The sequence below is a fragment of the Micropterus salmoides genome, unplaced genomic scaffold (assembly GCF_014851395.1).
Source record: "Micropterus salmoides isolate LMB-PRFRI ecotype aquatic unplaced genomic scaffold, ASM1485139v1 Ms_hic_scaffold_8, whole genome shotgun sequence".
NCBI lineage: Eukaryota > Metazoa > Chordata > Actinopteri > Centrarchiformes > Centrarchidae > Micropterus > Micropterus salmoides.
The window spans coordinates 28,398,441-28,416,613 of NW_024044570.1; the positions used below are offsets into that span (position 1 = coordinate 28,398,441).

At 39.3% G+C, this 18,173-nt stretch overlaps 1 protein-coding gene across 3 annotated transcripts in view; it reads right to left on the minus strand.

The window, feature by feature from the left end:
- Positions 1 to 18,173, minus strand: part of cdh13 (cadherin 13, H-cadherin (heart)) — a 338,083-nt gene that overhangs the window by 167,788 nt on the left and 152,122 nt on the right. For all 3 annotated transcript variants that reach the window (XM_038706579.1, XM_038706577.1, XM_038706580.1), the window contains one exon: positions 12,101 to 12,245. In XM_038706579.1, the coding sequence (XP_038562507.1) occupies positions 12,101 to 12,245 (145 nt within the window). The remainder of the gene's footprint in view (positions 1 to 12,100; positions 12,246 to 18,173) is intronic.

Genomic DNA, 18,173 nt, shown 5'->3' on the forward strand with positions numbered 1-18,173 from the left:
CATTGTGATTTCTGGATTTTTTTTTTAGATTATGTCTCTCACAGTGGACATGCACCTACGATGACAATTTCAGACCCCTCCGTGATTTCTAAGTGGGAGAACTTGCAAAATAGCAGGGTGTTCAAATACTTGTTTTCCTCACTGTAAATACAACATGGAACTCAGCCACAGCCTGAACAATCCATATTGCAGATGTTTGTCTAAATGAAAACTCTGACCTGCTGCTGGTGCTAGATATAAAATCAATCCAAATGAACAAATGGGCCAAATTTAATGTCAATCTGTCCAACAGTTTTTGAAATATTTCAGTCCAAAGGTAGACAGACTGAAAACTTTAGTAAATATCCACTTGATTTAACAGCATGCTGAAGCCTCATTTAGCCCCAGCTGAACTTGAAGTTACATTTGAATAGACTAAGGATTTTGTCACCCATATATTAGATTGGAATATCCAAAAGGGATCTCTTCAAGATCAGGCATTAACTGCTACATCCACAACCAGCAATCTGCACATGTCATAATTCCCAATCTGAGGAAGTCTCTCCTTGGAAACCTTTTTCTATTCAGAAAAAGCTTTTAAATAGCCGACTTCTGAGGAGCTGGACTAGAGAAGGGCTAAGATGGCTGGGATCGGTCTTGTGAAACAAAGAGGGGAGATAATCTAAATTGGAGAACCTGGAGTGCAATGGTTTTGAAAGGGGCAACGGCTGTCTTTTTTTGTCAGGGAGGGGGAGAGGACATGGGGTGATGAGCACAGATTGGTTTGTCTGGTTGGACTCTGAGGGTTTTGAGAGTGTGTATGTGAGCGAGAGGAGCAGGTCCCAGCCAAACCAGAGAGAGGAACAGATAATCAAGCCCAAGTTGATGTGGGACTTTGTGTATAGTGGCAAAGGAGAATAGAAACTGTTTAATAGATTAGCAGCACTCAAGTACTGGAACGGTCACCAGGGAAGCCAAGAGTTGAGCCATTGTCACACCTTGAATTCCCAATTCTCTATACATCTTCGTACAGCGATAGATTTGAGGCTCCACACTCTTTTCTCGCTTTTGGGTAAGTCGCTCTCTCTGAAATTAGGAATAAATTCTCATCTACATAACACTCATGCATGACAAGGAGAAGAGAGGGGGAGGGAGGGAATAAAAGAGTGACAGAAGGCTGAAAGAGAAAGAGAGGGAGAGAGATGGATGTTGTTGCTATTTAGCTTTAGAATGACGCAGGGACCCACATAATGCCCGCAAGGGAGCAAAATAATTTACTCCAAACTACAGAAATGTATTCAAATAAAGTCCTATTCACATATATTCAGATCAAATCACTGTTGAAAATAAAGCCCATTTAGAATGCAATTTTTTCCCTCTCAGTGGTGTAATGCGTATCACTCCCTATGGTAATTCAAAAGAAGATAGCTCAGTTAAGAAGGCTCAGGAAAATCAATGATGCCTTACTGGTGAAAAGAGAACAGATACATATAAATGAGTGAGTTTCTCACTAGATTGGAGTTTGCGTGTCTATCCACTGGCCACAAGGACTGAGATCACATTGCAGTGGTATGTTTAGAATGAACATTTTTACAGTTTCAGTCGCTTATCATTCAGCATACAAACTTTAATTCGGAAATGTCACTGGAAATGTCTAAAAATTTTCAGTTTATTGTCAGCTTAGACACTGCAACTCAATGAGAGAGTACATAAGACCAAGTAATTAGAGGGGGAAAAAAGTTGACCAGGTGGGTTTATTATTTCATTGAACCAAATGGCATCATGTCCATACCATATGCTTATGCAAGATGGAAAAAAACTAATTTATCCTAACACAACAATGCCCCAGAGTTAATTAGGCAGCAGCCTCAGTGGATACCTTGGACATTAATTTGCCAGACTTTCTGAGTCTGACAAGCTGATAATGAGGCATTGTGGGACACCGGGTCACCTGGTAGGGTGTTGGACAGACTGTTCTCCAGCTAACAAAGGGAGAGAGCAAGAGAGAGAGGTAGAGACAGAGACCATAATGGGACAAACGCACACCATCATGCTACAAATTACCTGCCACTATTGGTGTAATCTCTCAGTTGAATCATTATCCATCTCCTGAATCAATCTCTTTCTTGCTTTCTCTGCACCCACTGACCACTGTTGGCATCCCACCAACCCTCTGTCTCAACTTCTTCTACTAGCCTTCCCCAAACTTACCAAAGATACCTGCTCTGGCAATTAGCTATTGATTTTGTTCACCTTTTATTTTGCTGAGGTTTTTCTCTGGTGTGCTAGCGGTAGGAGGGTCCGGCCTGGAATTGTATGTGGCAGTTGTGATGCTGCAGCAGAAGAGTAAGCATGTGCTTTGAGATCAAGGGACCACAGTAAGGGGAGACGGGATTGAACAACAGGACAGAGGGCATTTTAATGACTGCAGTTCAGGCTATACTCAAACTGTATGCAGGGTACAGGTGCAGACAAGACAAGTTCTAGACAAGTGGTCAGCCCCATGTCCATCACGGCATCTGGGTTTGTGGTGGGAGGAGCACTAAAGGGTGTGTCAGTAGCCATCTAAGGGTGTTGTTGTGCCTCTGACCTGTTTTGTTCAGGTGTAACTAATAACAATTTTGATGACAATATTCCATTTAAGTATCTGAGTAAGCCATGTCAGTGAGCCAGCATGCAGACTATCTGGACCCTAGAACTAGCTGAGATAAATGGAACAGAGCCATCATTTATGTTACTGATTACACTTTTTGGGGCAAGTCAAAATGTCTGCTTTGAAAAAGGCCTTTGGACTCATGAACATTTACTCTTTTGTGATATACAATTACATGTGATGTGATAAAAGTGCCCACCCCTAGACTGTATTTAACCACCCTGTGCATGTGTGTGTGTGTGTGTGTGTGTGTGTGTGTGTGTGTGTGTGTGTGTGTGTGTGTGTGTGTGTTTGTGTGTAAAACCAGAGAGCAGAGCAGAACAGCGGACCAGATCCATCCCTCTCTCTTTTCACAGCAGGAACTCAGGCCTTAATTACCTCTGATATAAACACAAATTAGTGTGGAACACAAACACAGACTCGGCTATGAGTAATATCTTCATTTATACCCCATCATGTCCAATTACACAAGATATATCACCTAGTTGCTAGGTTTAACTTGTCTGCCTGGTGTCGGCAGAGGAAAGATGAACATAAATTGCCAAAAACATGACAGTCTTAACATAGTAATTTTCCAGCAGCATACCATTCCAACCCTAAAATTTAGATCAAACGATTTTCTCTCTGCAAAACCACTGACAATATGCATGACTTTCAGTGATGTTACTGTTCTGTTGATGTTGCTACAATAACTCCCGAGTGACTCTCAAAACCAATGGAGTGAAACTCTGAAAAGAGGAATGTGACATATTGAAAACAGTTTATAAATGTAACATTACCGTACCTACACAGAGATAAGGAACAACTTGATGAACTGTAATTCTGAGAGTAGTTAAGATAGTTTCACCTTGCCTGAAGGGAAATATATAAAAGTTTCTTGTATGACAATACCAGTCATCTTTCATGTTTCAGCCCATTTACTACAAATAATTGCTTACCACTTAGCAATCCATGCCACAAATATAAAAAAAAAACAAAAAAAACATCCTTATTTTAAAACAGAAAATTGTTTTCAATCTGCACCTAAACTGCATTATCATGCAAAGATGAAATGGACATCATCTCTGCATTATTTTTTTTTTATGTAATGGATTACACAACTTTAATCCGAAAGTCTACCGACTCCGTCTGCGTCACTTTACAGCCACGGTTTTGTTCCATCCTCTGCCCAGTGTCAACTTCCACTGGAAGCATCTCAGAAGCGCTTCAACAGCGGAGTGGGTAGCCTGTAGTTGATTTTGATATAAAATACAAATATAACGTGGGAGTACCACACCATGCACTGGGTGACATTTTCCTTTATTACAATGAACATGAGCACTATAGTGTATTTTGACTCTAACCCTCAGACACAGTCCTGCTGCTGTTAATACTAGACCACACAGTATGTACTGAAAAATCCCCAGAAATTACTGCTGTGTGACGTTTGATGAAATAAACGGTAGTCAGCTGTTTAACGGCACTGCTACACACTATATCTGTGACTAGTTTTTTTGAAGATTAAATTATTCAGTGGCTATCATAGGTCTTGAGCCTGAGTGCTACACACAATATGGGGAAATTGGAAAGTATTGACACACGCAATTTTTGTTTTTTGTCACTTCATGAGATTTGTTGACAATAAAAATTTTTACCAAAACTAGCCTTATCCTCCAATTAAAAATTTAATGGAAAATAACATCCTTCAGCCACATCAGCTGAGATGTTTGCTTGTTCATGATAGAAGTCGGAAGGAGTAAATGAAGCACTGTCAACAAAACACTGATACAATGAAACACTGTCACCAATACTCCAAACATAATTTGAAAAAGTTATGATGTGGTCAAAATATGACAACCCCTAGTGAAGTGGGGCAAAAGCAAGTAAGTCAATATCAGTAGTTATTTGAAAAGTTGGTAGACAGGCAAAGATGGAGAGAATAGCAAAACAGCAAATATGGGGAAGAGAAAAAGGGGAGTAGGACAGTGTACACAAAGCCCAAGGGAATGCAGGGCATGAAAGGAAAAGAGAATGAGAGATAAAGAAGGATAGAGAAAAAAAAAGAGTGCAGAGGAGTAAACAGAAAGAAAGGAGAGGGCTTGCCAGGAGACTCAGGCTTTGGCTGCCTTTGTTATCAGTTTGCACAGAAATGTCAGAGCACTGTGACATTCCTCCCTACAGCTTCCCCTGCTGCCCAGCCACTACTGTATAACATAAACACCACACTGCTACAGGTCACACACGCACAAATTTTGGAAGAGCATGTGCAAATGCATATAAACACGACGACATATGCACACACAGTATAATTTCATTTATACACCCACACACATGCTTTACAGGGCTGCACAGAGCTTCTTTTTTCAAAAATACTGGAGCTACAAGTTTTACAACATTTTATAGCACAAAATATAAATTAAAATTTGTAGCACTGAGACAAAAATACTTTCTATAAAAATAAAAATACTCAAAACAAACATGTATTCATATAATGTGCAGTTCATGACTTCAACTATGAAAAACACAGTTGAACAACTCAAGTAACACACACATTTTGTTAAAAGGTAAAGTTCAAAGATGATCAGTTGATTTTGCCAACCTTTCAATACAGGATGAGGATATGAAGAGAAGGGAATCTTTTTCCACACAGACAGACATTATTTTTTTCTTGTTTTCTTCAAGAAGGGTGTTGGAAGAGGAGTGCTTGTTTTTCTCTGGTGTGCAGCCCTTACGGGTAGTCTCACTCCTTTGGGTCGTGCTCTCATGGTTCCACCTGTCTTTAAAGGCCCTGCCTTTCAGGGATTTTCTTCTTCTTCTTAGTAGTAGTAGTATTTATTATGCACTCAGTTGCGTTTGAAATACAGCCAAGTTAAGAAATGTGCCTATATTTTTGAAACATTGATTCTTGAAGATATGTGAAGAAGGTCACCCTCATTGATGATTAGCTCTCTGGCCCTGGTTTACTCTCACTGCTCTCATATTTTTATTTTGTCCGCCGATGGCAGCTGTTTTCAGTGAAAGCCCACTGTACCCTACCTGCTCAGCACCAAACACAGCATATAAACACAGCATTTAGCCACTAAAGAGACAGATATTTCCATCAGCAGTTAGTGGAGGAGGATAAGGAATATTGAACTTTCACCAGGTCGCCAGAAAAGCCACTCCAAATGAAAGAAAATGGTGCTTTGTACATATTGGATGTGTAAATTGGCAAGCCATATCTACTTTCTTTTCTTTAAAAGGCCTCACTTCATTTAATTACTTGGTAGACTGCATCGAATATGACAAATCCCCTTAGATTTATTTCTCTCTAGCTGAAAAAGCCAAAGAGAAATGTTGTACAAATAAATAAATATAGCACAAATAAACGTTTACTGATGTCATGACTGACTATAATAACCATGAACATTGTTGACAACGACGATGGATAGATGTCTGACTTTCTATCTGGGCAGCTTCATCAAACAAAACAATCTTTTCATATTCTACTACTACTGACCAGGAAACCTATGGGGAACTGACAGGTTGTTAAATAATATTGGAATGATTTATTACTAGACAGATCACTGAGGCTGAACTGACATGTTGGCTATTTAGTGCACATATTTTCAGTCATATGCAAGAAACACAGTCTTCAGAGCTGCATCCTTCATCTTATCTCTGAGCTCAATTAGATCCGGCATCTATGAAAAGTAAAGGGCAAGAATCTGTCAGATCACACCACACTGAAAATAAAATCAAACTTAAGTTTATTTTGTTTTGCTCACTTTGATTTATTCAACCAGTCTATAATCCACTCCAATGGCAGTTTACAGGAGGCTCAGGGTTAATAAAAAAGCATTTACTAGATATATAAATATTAAAAATAAAGAACACAGTATCAAATAATTGCATATTACACCAAATTCTGTTCTATCACGTCAAGAACAGTCTCTGGTGGATCATATCAGATCCAACCCAGCGATGGAAAATGAGTTTTGAAAAAATGTATTGGTGCTGAGCTTGCAGAAGTCAGAGTTAACTTTTCTACTAAACAGAGTCAGGGATAAAAACCACTGTGATGATTCAGGTGTTTTGTGAGGTCTGGCCCTCACTGGGGCCAAACCAATAAGAGATTTTCCTGCTGGAGATTTGTCATTTTTCTGATATGCTCCCAGTGGGCTTATTTTCTGATTGGTAATGCTAAACACACAGACACTAAGCACTTAAGGTTGCTTGTACAGTAGAAGCACACCAGTGCAAGTCAGGAATGAAGTCATACATAGCATGGAATAAACAGACTATAACCACGTTTCTGTGACAATTGGATTCAATCATTTCAGCCCTGTTACTGCAGCATCACAACATCAAAATGCACTTTTAGGCTGACGGCATTATTCTAACAAGACTCAACTGTGCAAGTTTGTCAGCCTATTATCTTGTTCTGTATAGACAGTAATGACATGCTGTTGCTTACCTAATATATACCACCATACGCAACGTCTGTATTAGCAATTCATAACACAAGTTCAGCATGAAGTTGACAACCGCTCAACTGCTCAAAATGTCTCTATGGGAAGGTGTCTGTGTGTGAGAGAGTGTGTGTTTGTGTGCCTTTCGTCTGCCTGCCTGTTGACTGATTCCTCTTATCTGTGAAGCTCTGTTGGTGATTAAGGTTTTTGTCTGTTGGCTTTTTGTGCTAATGATGTGAGAACAAACACAGTGAGAATCTGCAGTGCATGGGTTTTTATTGTGTCCTTTTGTTTTACTGTCTGTGCTTTCTTCTTCTATCCATGTGACTGGGACCTACATTCATCACATGTATTTCTCCAAAAAAGCCGTACACTGGAACATGTTTGCCCTTAAGACACTTGACAGGTAGATCTGAGGGTATTTTTTTCTCAGCAAATCAGTGGAACATTGTTCAAGGTGAACAGCAGGAGCACACAGGGTGAAGCAACTGATTTTTGCTAATTTCGTCATCAGCGCCATGTGGTGCAACTATGACAGTGGAAACATTGTGGGACTCAGAAGAATGTTTCTGTGAATGTGGTAGGAAATTACACTTTCCTTTTCTTCTAAAAGCAGAATAGTCTGTCTTAAATTTCCAGAGCAGGTCTACCACAAAGTCTCACAATAAAAGAAGTTCCATGTTTTGTAGGTGCAGAAATGTAAATCCAGATCAATGAGCCAGTACAGCAAACCATTCAACAATAACAGCCAAACAGAGCCTACAAGTGAACAGCAACAGACAGTTTGTCCAGGATGTGACAGCCTCTGTATTTCTCACCCAAGCATCATCTCATATATAACCGTTGTATGGTGGGGGACAGTCATTCCCACCACAACTGTACATAGAATAAAAAAGAATAATTTTAATCTTAACTGTGCCTGCTTTAAAGACTACATAGAGATACACCCAATCAACCTGTATAAAGGTGGCAGTGGGTTTAGAACTTTCCTGAAATAGAAACACTGTATATTCACACAGCATTTATTGATATTTCAGCCCAGTGAGGGCACAACTGCTACCCTAAATAAAATAATAGCAATGACAACAGCTCAGGGAACCAAAAAAGAAGCTACTGTGACAAAGTGACAAAGGCATCTAAGAGAATGTTAAGATTTACAGTAGGAGCCAGAGGTGAAGAGTCTTCTGAAAGGGTCTGCCAGCCTTGCCTCAAAATGATACATTTTGAAACTCTTGACCATGAGATAGGATGGGGAGGACTGGTCGTGCAAAGTCTCCAACTATAGTCCATAAAGTAACAACCTGTCAGTACATATCGATCGTCACAATCACATAACTGTGAAAAACTCTCTACAATCGATAATATAAATGGTATTTTGCTTTCCAATTTCATCTAATCTCACATAAAATCTAATTTAGCATTTTTGACAGAGAGGGGAGGGAAAGAGAGAAGAGTAGAGAAGGGGGGGGAAGAAGTCAATATTCAGTCTTACTCTAAATTGTGGCATGTACTATAAGTCAAAGAATTACAAAATAATATTGGGTTACACTTATTTCATTAATGCGGAAAAGACATCAGTCAATCAAGCATGTATTTGTTGACCAATACATGCAGGTCAAACTCTTAATATTAGTAGAATAGTATAAGGTAAGGTGTGAAAGTACTGGACTAAATGGACTGTACGTATATAGTGCCTTTCTAGTCTTCTGGCCACTAAAAGCACTTTACAATAAATGTCACATTCACTCCATTCACACACATAAAAACACAGATGGTCACCTACCTCCGGAGCCTCACCTGCCCCCGAAGGTGCGTCGGAAACTAATACCTTGCAGCAAGCCATCTCCAAAATAAAAGTTGTTTTGTTTTGTTATTTTTTGCAGCTGTTCCCGCCACCTGCACTGAAAATATGTAATATTATGTATACTATATGTATACTCCTACTTTTAGTTTTGTAGGTGTTATGCTGCCCCATAAATTTCCAGGCACATTCATCATTTCTAACTATGACAACAAAATGTATAGATTTGGAAATAACATTAGTACTTCAAATTAATCATCCAGCAAAGCAACATCCCCTCCAGGTATTTATGACATCACACACTAGACGTTTAAGGCATGCTAGTGATGACCCCCGATTGGCAGTGTTAAACCTGCAACTACTGAATTCATTCTCCTGTCTGCCTTATTGTATTGTTGTCAGGTACAAGTTTATCTTAACACACGGGAAATATCTACGTTTGTGTGTGTGTGTATAATACGCTAAAACTTAGCTCCACACAAACAACATCACATTATACTGGTCTCATCAGTCATCTTTTTTGTAATTCATTCCACACTATGGTACACTATTTCAGTTCAGGAGTTGGCGCAGCAGAGAGGGAAAGGGTAAAGAGAGAGTGTAATAGATGTTATATGATATGTAACAGCTAATGTATAGAATTTATTAGCAGTTATAGTAGTTAATCTGATGTCATAAGATTTTGTGTATAGAAAAATGAGACAATATCAGTAAAAAAAACGTTGCTTTCAGCCCCTGCTACAAAGGATATATGGGGGAGCGGAGGGCAGGAACTCTATTCTGTCACACTGCCGAAGTATCGTTTCTGATAACACTGGGGTAAAGCCAAAGTCAAAAATACAAAGTTTCTTAGACCTATCATTACGATAACAGATTCACATGTGATAAAATAACACTGTGGCTTTTAAGTGTAATATGATTTAAATCTAACATTGATTATATGCCTTACAATAAGAAGGGTCCTCGAAGGAAGGTGTTTGTCAGCATGAAAATTTCCACTAAAAGTTAGGGACCGATGACACTGGTGTCTGAAATGTTACAACTGTGGTCTCAAGATAGAATGTAGACCAGGGGTTGAGTAGGGACAAAAAGGGGCCTGAAAGAGGCCTATGTCACTTCCCACACAAATGTTGTAAGGAGAATGTGGGTACCTGTAAGTACACTGTCCCACGCATCTGAAAATTTGGGAGATATGGGAAATTGGCGATGCAGATGGTGAGGTAGTGAAGCCAGATTTTATAATAAAGCTTCTCACAAATATAATTTCACTTAATATCAAAAGTTAATTATAGATCCACTTGTGTTAGCAGTGTTATTTGTACTTGTGCTTATTGTGAGTCATAACTATTTCATAAGCAACTCAAATCTCAAAGTCGAGTCAATATTTCATGAGGAGAGGAGAGAGCCAGACTGGAACTGATGGAATGATCATCGGTTGTAGAAATTGAAACTGAAAGATTACATCAAATGGTATTAAAGAATTGCAGAACAAAGCGTCAGTAGTTTTTCTAATAATATTGTCTAATACTGTGCAGATATCACCAAGGTTTTGTGTGTAATCGCTGCAGTGCTGTCAGGTGCACAGAACGCACTGGGGACACTGCACTGAAGTCTACTTTTAAATTAAAAAAAAATTTAAATAAAAAAGTCTGGAAATGATGACCCTAATCATAATTCAGGCCAAGTTCACCATAACAAATCCGACGTATAAAATGTGTTCACCTGTCAAACTTCCATCTTCAAATGATATCCCAAGGCGGTGGATACCACTGACAGACGTGATAATTTTGGCAAGATTTGAAGCAAACAGTATGATTGCTGTCAATATACAGTATAAATGGCACAGCAGCGGATAACATGACTGGAAGGATTAGAGATTGTTCAGGTACCACCAAGATTTGCTGGCCCATATGCTGGCTAATACACCAATTTAGATTCCCTAGAGCCGTGCTCTTGGATCTATGTGCTGAACTGGGTCCAGCATTAGATAGACAAACCAGACTGCCCTGGACCATCCTGGTACAAATACAAGTAGGATATAACCACTCCAGGGTTTCTGGCAACCAGGAATTTGCTGACAGGTATTTGTTTGATATGAGCAACAATGTTTACCAGTGTTTCCCCTACTAACCCCTGCCCCCCTTTGCAAGAATGACAAAAATATATATATAATTAGAATTTGATAATAAAAATAAAATAACTAAAACACAGAATATCACAGAATCTGCCAGGATGTTGATGCAATTCATAAAACTCAGGATTAGCAATAACAGTATAAGCATTTTTGCCCACAGCACTTAAACCAAATGATCAGACAAAGCTATGTTTTGGTGTTTACAGGCGATTCTTCTGTTCTCTCTTTTTGTATTTGAATGAAAGAGGAGGAGTGAAATAGTTTAGCGATAACTGTGAGTTGTGGAAAACAAATTTAAGTTTAATTTTTGACGCGTTTTTTGATACGAACGAAGAATAATTTTGTTAACTTTCGATAAATAAATCTTGAAGAAATTAATGAATAGATCTGAGTCGTAAACCGCCTCCAAAAAAGAAGACAATAAGAAGTAGAAGACAAGAAAGGCGTTTGCTTAAGCAAGTCACTAAACTACTCTAAAGACTCCAAAGAAGCAAACAGAGGAACAGAAAGCGTGCACATCCAGCCGATCACACCGACATCTGATATAAGCAGCCAGAGGCTCCATGAGTAAAATCAGCTGATCCGTCGCTGCGCCACAAAAGCGTTCGATACTAGGCTATTTCGGTCGATACCTTAAAGGTATCCAGTAACTATACCCATCCTTAAGCATAACTGCAGCAAGCTCCATCAGAAGGTAGTAACTGTAGCGGTAAAAATGAGATCAGAGAGGGTGACAAACCTAAAAGGGCAAAAATGAATGCCTCACGTCTATGACGACACCACAATAATACAATTCACTTAAAATGGCTACATTTTCTTTTGTTTGTGACCCTACTGCTGTGCCCATCAAATATGTGCTTTCTAACCTCCACCTCACAAGCACCTGGATTTCTGTGTCAGAAAAATTATTTTGTTTCTTCTTCCTCTTTGTTGTTGTTGCCATGATTCACTGTAAGCAGGCTCATCAAAACAACCACACCTAGCCTAAGATCAGAGGACATCTCAAGTGTAGCAGTCATAGTGTGTGTGATGTTGCTGTCAAAACTAAATCCAATAACAGCCCAGTTCTCTGTAGAGTCATTCAATATAACAATGTCACCTACCTGTAGGGGATCCCTCAAGCACCTCTCCTGTGTAACGTGTCTCTTTGAAGATGGGCCGGTTGTCATTTTGGTCAATGACAGTAATCAGTAGCATGGTCGGCCCCTCGACAAGGTTTCCAACGAAGTCTGTGGTTGACACTTCCAGCTGTGTGGATTAAAAGATAACAGAGTTATTTTCCACAATGAAGATGGCGTTCTAGGGGTAACTCTTATTTACAGTAATCTTTATAAAACTGTATGTGGTTGGTTCAAATCCTGTGCTGTTCTGCATATGGCTTCAAAAACACCCCACCAGTCTTCCAATGAAAAGACAGCCACAGTTAAAAAATTTACTTTATCTTCCCAACAAACATCTCTGCAATTTACTGTATGTCCCTCTACAAATGGCAATGATGTTTAACAGCTGAATCAACATTTGTCTAAGGACAGATAAACACAGTTGCAATTAGTCTTGTCTTTGTTGCCAGTGGTAAGCAATTTCCCGGGATTATAATAATTAAATGATTTGATCCTGGATGACTATCAAGTAGCAGAGCATTAGTATAGTACCTTAACATTTGCTGTTAAATACCAATTTGGGTGTTTTAAAGCTGGCCATTCAGTCACTCAACCTCAAACGTCCATGCAGCAGCATACAGTTTCTTTTCTTGTTTCTTACTTACCCTAAAACTTGACTAAATCGTGTCCTTAAATATGCACTTACAGATGGAAAGACAACCTTTCAGTCGAGACTGCTAAGATTACTCATTTCCTGCTCTCCTCTCTACCTCCTTCACCTCATTTATTCCTACACGGAGGGATCCTCCATCGGCCGACATCACATATTTATGCATTCAGCTCTTCCCTGCTCTGCAGTATTGCTAGTTCACCTAGGAGACCATGCCAGTTTAACAGAGTACGGTTAAAATATGCACAATATCAAGTCAGCAAACAAGCAGCTTTTAATCCGGAGTGGGACAACCTTGTCCTGTGGTAGTAAGGATACCTGTCTAACACTTTGCAGTACAAGCCTTTGACCATGGGTAAATATGTATGCTAACATCTGCAAATAAATAATTGTTATAGTGCCAAAATACTTAATATCAGGTGAAACTTGAAGCAAAATCTATAAGTAACAAGTTCATTCATTCATTTTTTTCTGCAATCTTTTAGATATCAAATGTGTTTCCAATACGTGACGGCAACATGAATGTCTGAGCCATGGGTTGCTAAAGGAAAAGTCAGGGAATCACCAAAGTCACCAGGATTCATCTTTTGGGGACCATGGATGTCTGTACAAACATTATGTATAGCAAATAGTTATTGAGATATTTCAGCCTGGACCAATGTGGCGGAGTAGTTCCTATAGAAAACTACAGCCCACAAGCAAAATAAGAAGCCATACCATGACATTACCATCCACCAGCAAGGCTAAACATTTAAGTAGATACTTAAGTCACTATGTATGTATACATTGATAAAATATGCCCTCTATATCTACTGTCTCTTGTTAGCTGCATTGTTGGAAGTTACATAAGAGTTGGATAAGAGTAGTGCTTTCCTTTAAGAACATATTTGCTACCTGTATTCATAAACACAAGTAGACCTTACACGATCTTCAGCTCACAATAAAACAGGAAAGCTTTTCGTTTAAGGTGCTCCATGTAGCCTTAATAAATGTACCACTGCCTAATTAATTGTGATGTCTTAGCGCGATTACCACAAAAAATGAAACCATAGTTGAGATGACTGTTTGGCTTTATCTATTTATTAAGAAATGTTTTCTCAGCGGTGGTCTGTTTTGTTTACAGGAATTATACAAATGAATGTCTCAGAAAGAACGTGGTGCTGATTTTAAAGAACTATATCTAACACATTTGGGCACAATTAATAGATTCTACTGGCTGGGAAAATGAAAATACCTGCAGTATGCATACAAAACTGCACTTCAGAGTGCTAGTGACTGGAAACATAATAGTCTGTATATTGCCAGTGCTGATTGTCACAAGATTGGGTTCACTTTTGATATAATCTAGGTGTGTATGCTACTAGAAATCCTATCTGCAGATGAGGCTAAGCACCCTATGAAGTCAGTGATCTGTATCCTATAAAGATACCACATGTAATGTCATTACCTCCATTTCAATCTTAATCTGTGGCTAAAGAGATCACTTCACTTCCTTTATTAGCATTGGAGCAGAGCTGCAAAGATTCATCAGCGAAAGAGAGAGTGAGCGAGGGAGGTTCCTCCTTTATCTGTAGCATCACATTACCAGCTTTTCCTCTTCCTATTAGTAATGCATGACATCATGCAACCTCTCTATCACATGGGTCATCCCACTCCTCTCCCTCTATCTCACTGCTCTGTCTTCCTCCGCCTTTGTCCTCCTATCTGTTGTCACCATGGAGCCTGGAGCATACAGTGTAATGGCAGTAATGGCACACATGCAGCTGAACTAAATGTTTTAGGTGTTAGGAACCTAATAGTTTCATATATCATCTCATCCTCCTTTCTCTCTCTCTGCCTTAAAAATATATACCATAGGAGAACCATGTCCCCTTCTCCATCCTGTAGCTGACCTGTCAACTAATGGTGACCCACACAAACAGGCTCAAACACATACTAAGAGATATATTATATATGACTGAAACATGCATACAAGGAACTGCAAGGCAAAAGAATGACTGTCCTATGCCGAGGAGCATACTGTGTACGCATGACTTCACTCACTCACACACACACACACAGACACCCACATTAGTAATACATGCACACAGTCAAGCTTTTCTTCGCAGCAAGTCTGAGCTGTAATGAGAACATTAGCTGTGAGGTGCCTTGCATCCGATCATTTGAATGGGGGACACAACAACACAGCAATAACCTGTTTGGCAGACGGAGGGAATACATAATCAAACGCATATCGTCTCACAGCTAAGAAAATGGTGTGATCTTTCAAACAAAGCCAGTCATGAACAGCTTTGATTTGCATGACTTTCTTTATACAGTATAACATATCTTCACCCTGATTCCATACTACATATATGGATATTAGCAACCTGCAGCTAAAAAAACTAAGTTGCACATGGTGGTGAGACAGCTTTAGGAGATTTCCAGAAATAATAATTTAACAGCACATTTAATTGGGGGGAAAAAGCTTTTTGTTAAGATAAATAGAGCTAGAGAAATTCCTATTTCAATTAATGGTATCCTCAATGCTCCTCAACTCCCGGATAATTTAACACTGCTATATGTTTAGGTCATGAACAAAGTTCTTTTAACGATGCACCATAGTTACCAAGTGCATCTAAAATTGATGCATAATTAGAAAGTGAATTGATTGAAGCTTCAGATTGTAATATTCGTTTTCTAAAATGTGCAGTCTTTAGCTACTTCACAACTCTGTTGGCACTAGTTTCATAGTTTGATTGATGTGCATATTATGTGCATATGCTGAATCAGAGGAAGCAAAGTTATGTTTTTGTAACTTTATCATCATACAGTCCCCGCAATCAAGTGATTATATTAAAGCAGCCTATGTGAATGATCATTTTACTATTTACAGCAACAGACAAAAACAAGTAATTTAAAAAATCAAATTTTTGGACCACCCTTTGAGTTGGTTCAGTCGAACATGTCACTGATTGTTTGCCACAGCATCAAACCACACAGGAGTCTGACTGTGTACAAAGGCGAGAAACATACCATTTAGCCTAACTGTGATCATGGACTGAAAACAAAACATAGGAAAAGACAGGCTATATATTGAATAAACATGATTGGCCCACTGAGTCCAGCCAAACTTTAAATTGGCAAAAAGTAGGATTGCTGAAATGCTGATCCGATATCCAGTCAGATAGGATTTGGCTGTGGAGATGGGATGTTCGCGAAGGAGCCAAATCAAAGAGTCAGCTCTTTAAATTGTAACGTGGCTATTAATATTTTGCATTAACGCTGTTGATTTTATTATTTGGGATGTAGTGGAGGATAAACGCACATAAATGAAGTTTACCCACCTTTTTCAAATGCAACGGATTACTCACCTTTTGTGTGAGTTTATCGTTTCCTAACATTGGAGAGTTTAGCCAGCAGACACTCATAGTTCACCCACCTTTTATTTTACCACTATAACTCCTCTGTGATTTTGTCCAACTACTGCTGATATCTCATGCTGCCTTGTTCTCTCCCTCGACCGACACAACAGCAGACTAACAGAACAGTGTTTCCCAAACCTCTATTAGAGCATGTTTTCCATCCAACCCTGCTTCCCCACAACTGGCTCAAATAGGACTTTATGAAGCATGAAGTCACATTCTCACCTATGCACCCTTCCTCTCCTCTTAGAAACCTTTGCATAATCAAAGACTGCTGAGAATATATGCGTACGATTTTGTGACAGACATAAAAAGGATGAAAGAGAATGCATGTTTTTCAGTACTGAACTTAGTTCAGTCACTGTCTACTATCATGTGGGAAGAGGAATAAGATCTTGCGAGACCCAGTCAACCTATAGCGTATAGCATGTATAAGTTATACTGCACATACTGTACAGACCACCAGTCAAGTCTACTTCTGAGGAACTGCCAACTCCAAGAATTATAACCGTCAAAGTTAGTTAAGGGAGAAGTCCCAATTGAAGATGGCATTAGAAAACATGTAAAAAAAAAAAAATTCCTTGTCTGGATGCACACTATGCTTTAAATCTAATTAATACAAAGTTATTGAATGCATCAATGTGCAAAGACAATTATCCATTACATTCTTAAAAAGCACCCAATCATGATGACACTGTGTGTGTAGATTAGTGGGAGAAGTTTAAATCAGACTCGAGGCATTGCATTCCTCACACGGCTCATCACTTGCCTGTTAGCAAAATGAGGAGGCTATTTTGTCTCTATCACGGATCATAGTGAAATATTTCTCAAGTTGAAAATTAGCATCTATGTGTGCAAGAAGGAGCAGTGATTTCATTTGGAGGGAAAATTGCTTATTAAAGGCGGGGAGAATTGGAGAGGATGGGCCCTGCCCGTGCCAGATCAGCGGCCGTCAGTCACAGGGGAGATGACAAACTCTGTGACCATTACCGCTGTGTTTATTGGCTGACCTGGCCCCACCTTCAGAGTGTAGATCTGAGACATCAAGCCACATTGTCTGTGAACATTACAGGTCTGAGTAAACGCTTCTCTCTCTCACTCACCTGCAGTATCTCTTTCCTCTCACTTTCCTTTTTGCCTTGAGTCTATGTCAGAGAAGCTTGAGCAGGTCTATTTTCTCTCAGAGCTGAAATCATTATCACATTGAGCCCTTGACACTTCTACATGGTGGAAAGGTTGCAGTTTGTTTTAAGGCCAACTTTCTCTCTAAATAAAGGCCATGCTCATATAATCATTTATCATGAATACACCATAATTAATTTATCCCAATTGAATGCTACAGCATGCGACAAAAGGATTTCCTCAATAATGAAATTGAAGTACCATTTACTTTTGCAGTGCCAGATCTCATGTATTATGTTCTTTTTTTTAAATACTGACACATCCTTGGTATAAGAGTACTGTGGCTCGATCCTCTTCCGCATGGAAATGATTTGGACCTATCATTATACAACACATGGTCAACAAAAATCAGTGCTACATAAAACACTTTTCAATTTGTCAGAGACACACATACATGCTGACACATTCAATTATAGACAAGGATGTGCAACCGTATTATTCTCAAATCATTTGACTTGTTTCAATTTATAGTTGAACCAAAAATTGTGTTCCTGTCTTTCCCTGTCCTCTCTTCTCCTCTGTATCCAAGGATACCCCCTAGCTTTGAGTCTTGAAAGGCCTTTGTGAGCAGATGAGAAGCTAGGTTGATTAGAAGGGAGGGATACCCTAGGCAGAGGTGTGAGCTAAAGCCCTAGCCAATTGGGCGCTTGGCTTTTTGTGGCAGAAGTAGAGGAAAAGGTAGCTGAGCTGGGTGGCTTTATCACAGCCTTAAACACAGAGAACAATGGGAAGTAGTGAAAAGGGGGCGAGTCATGCATATGGAAGCGTCTCCATTGCCTTCCATGGCCATCGCCTCATTTCACATTCACTCAGCATTCTG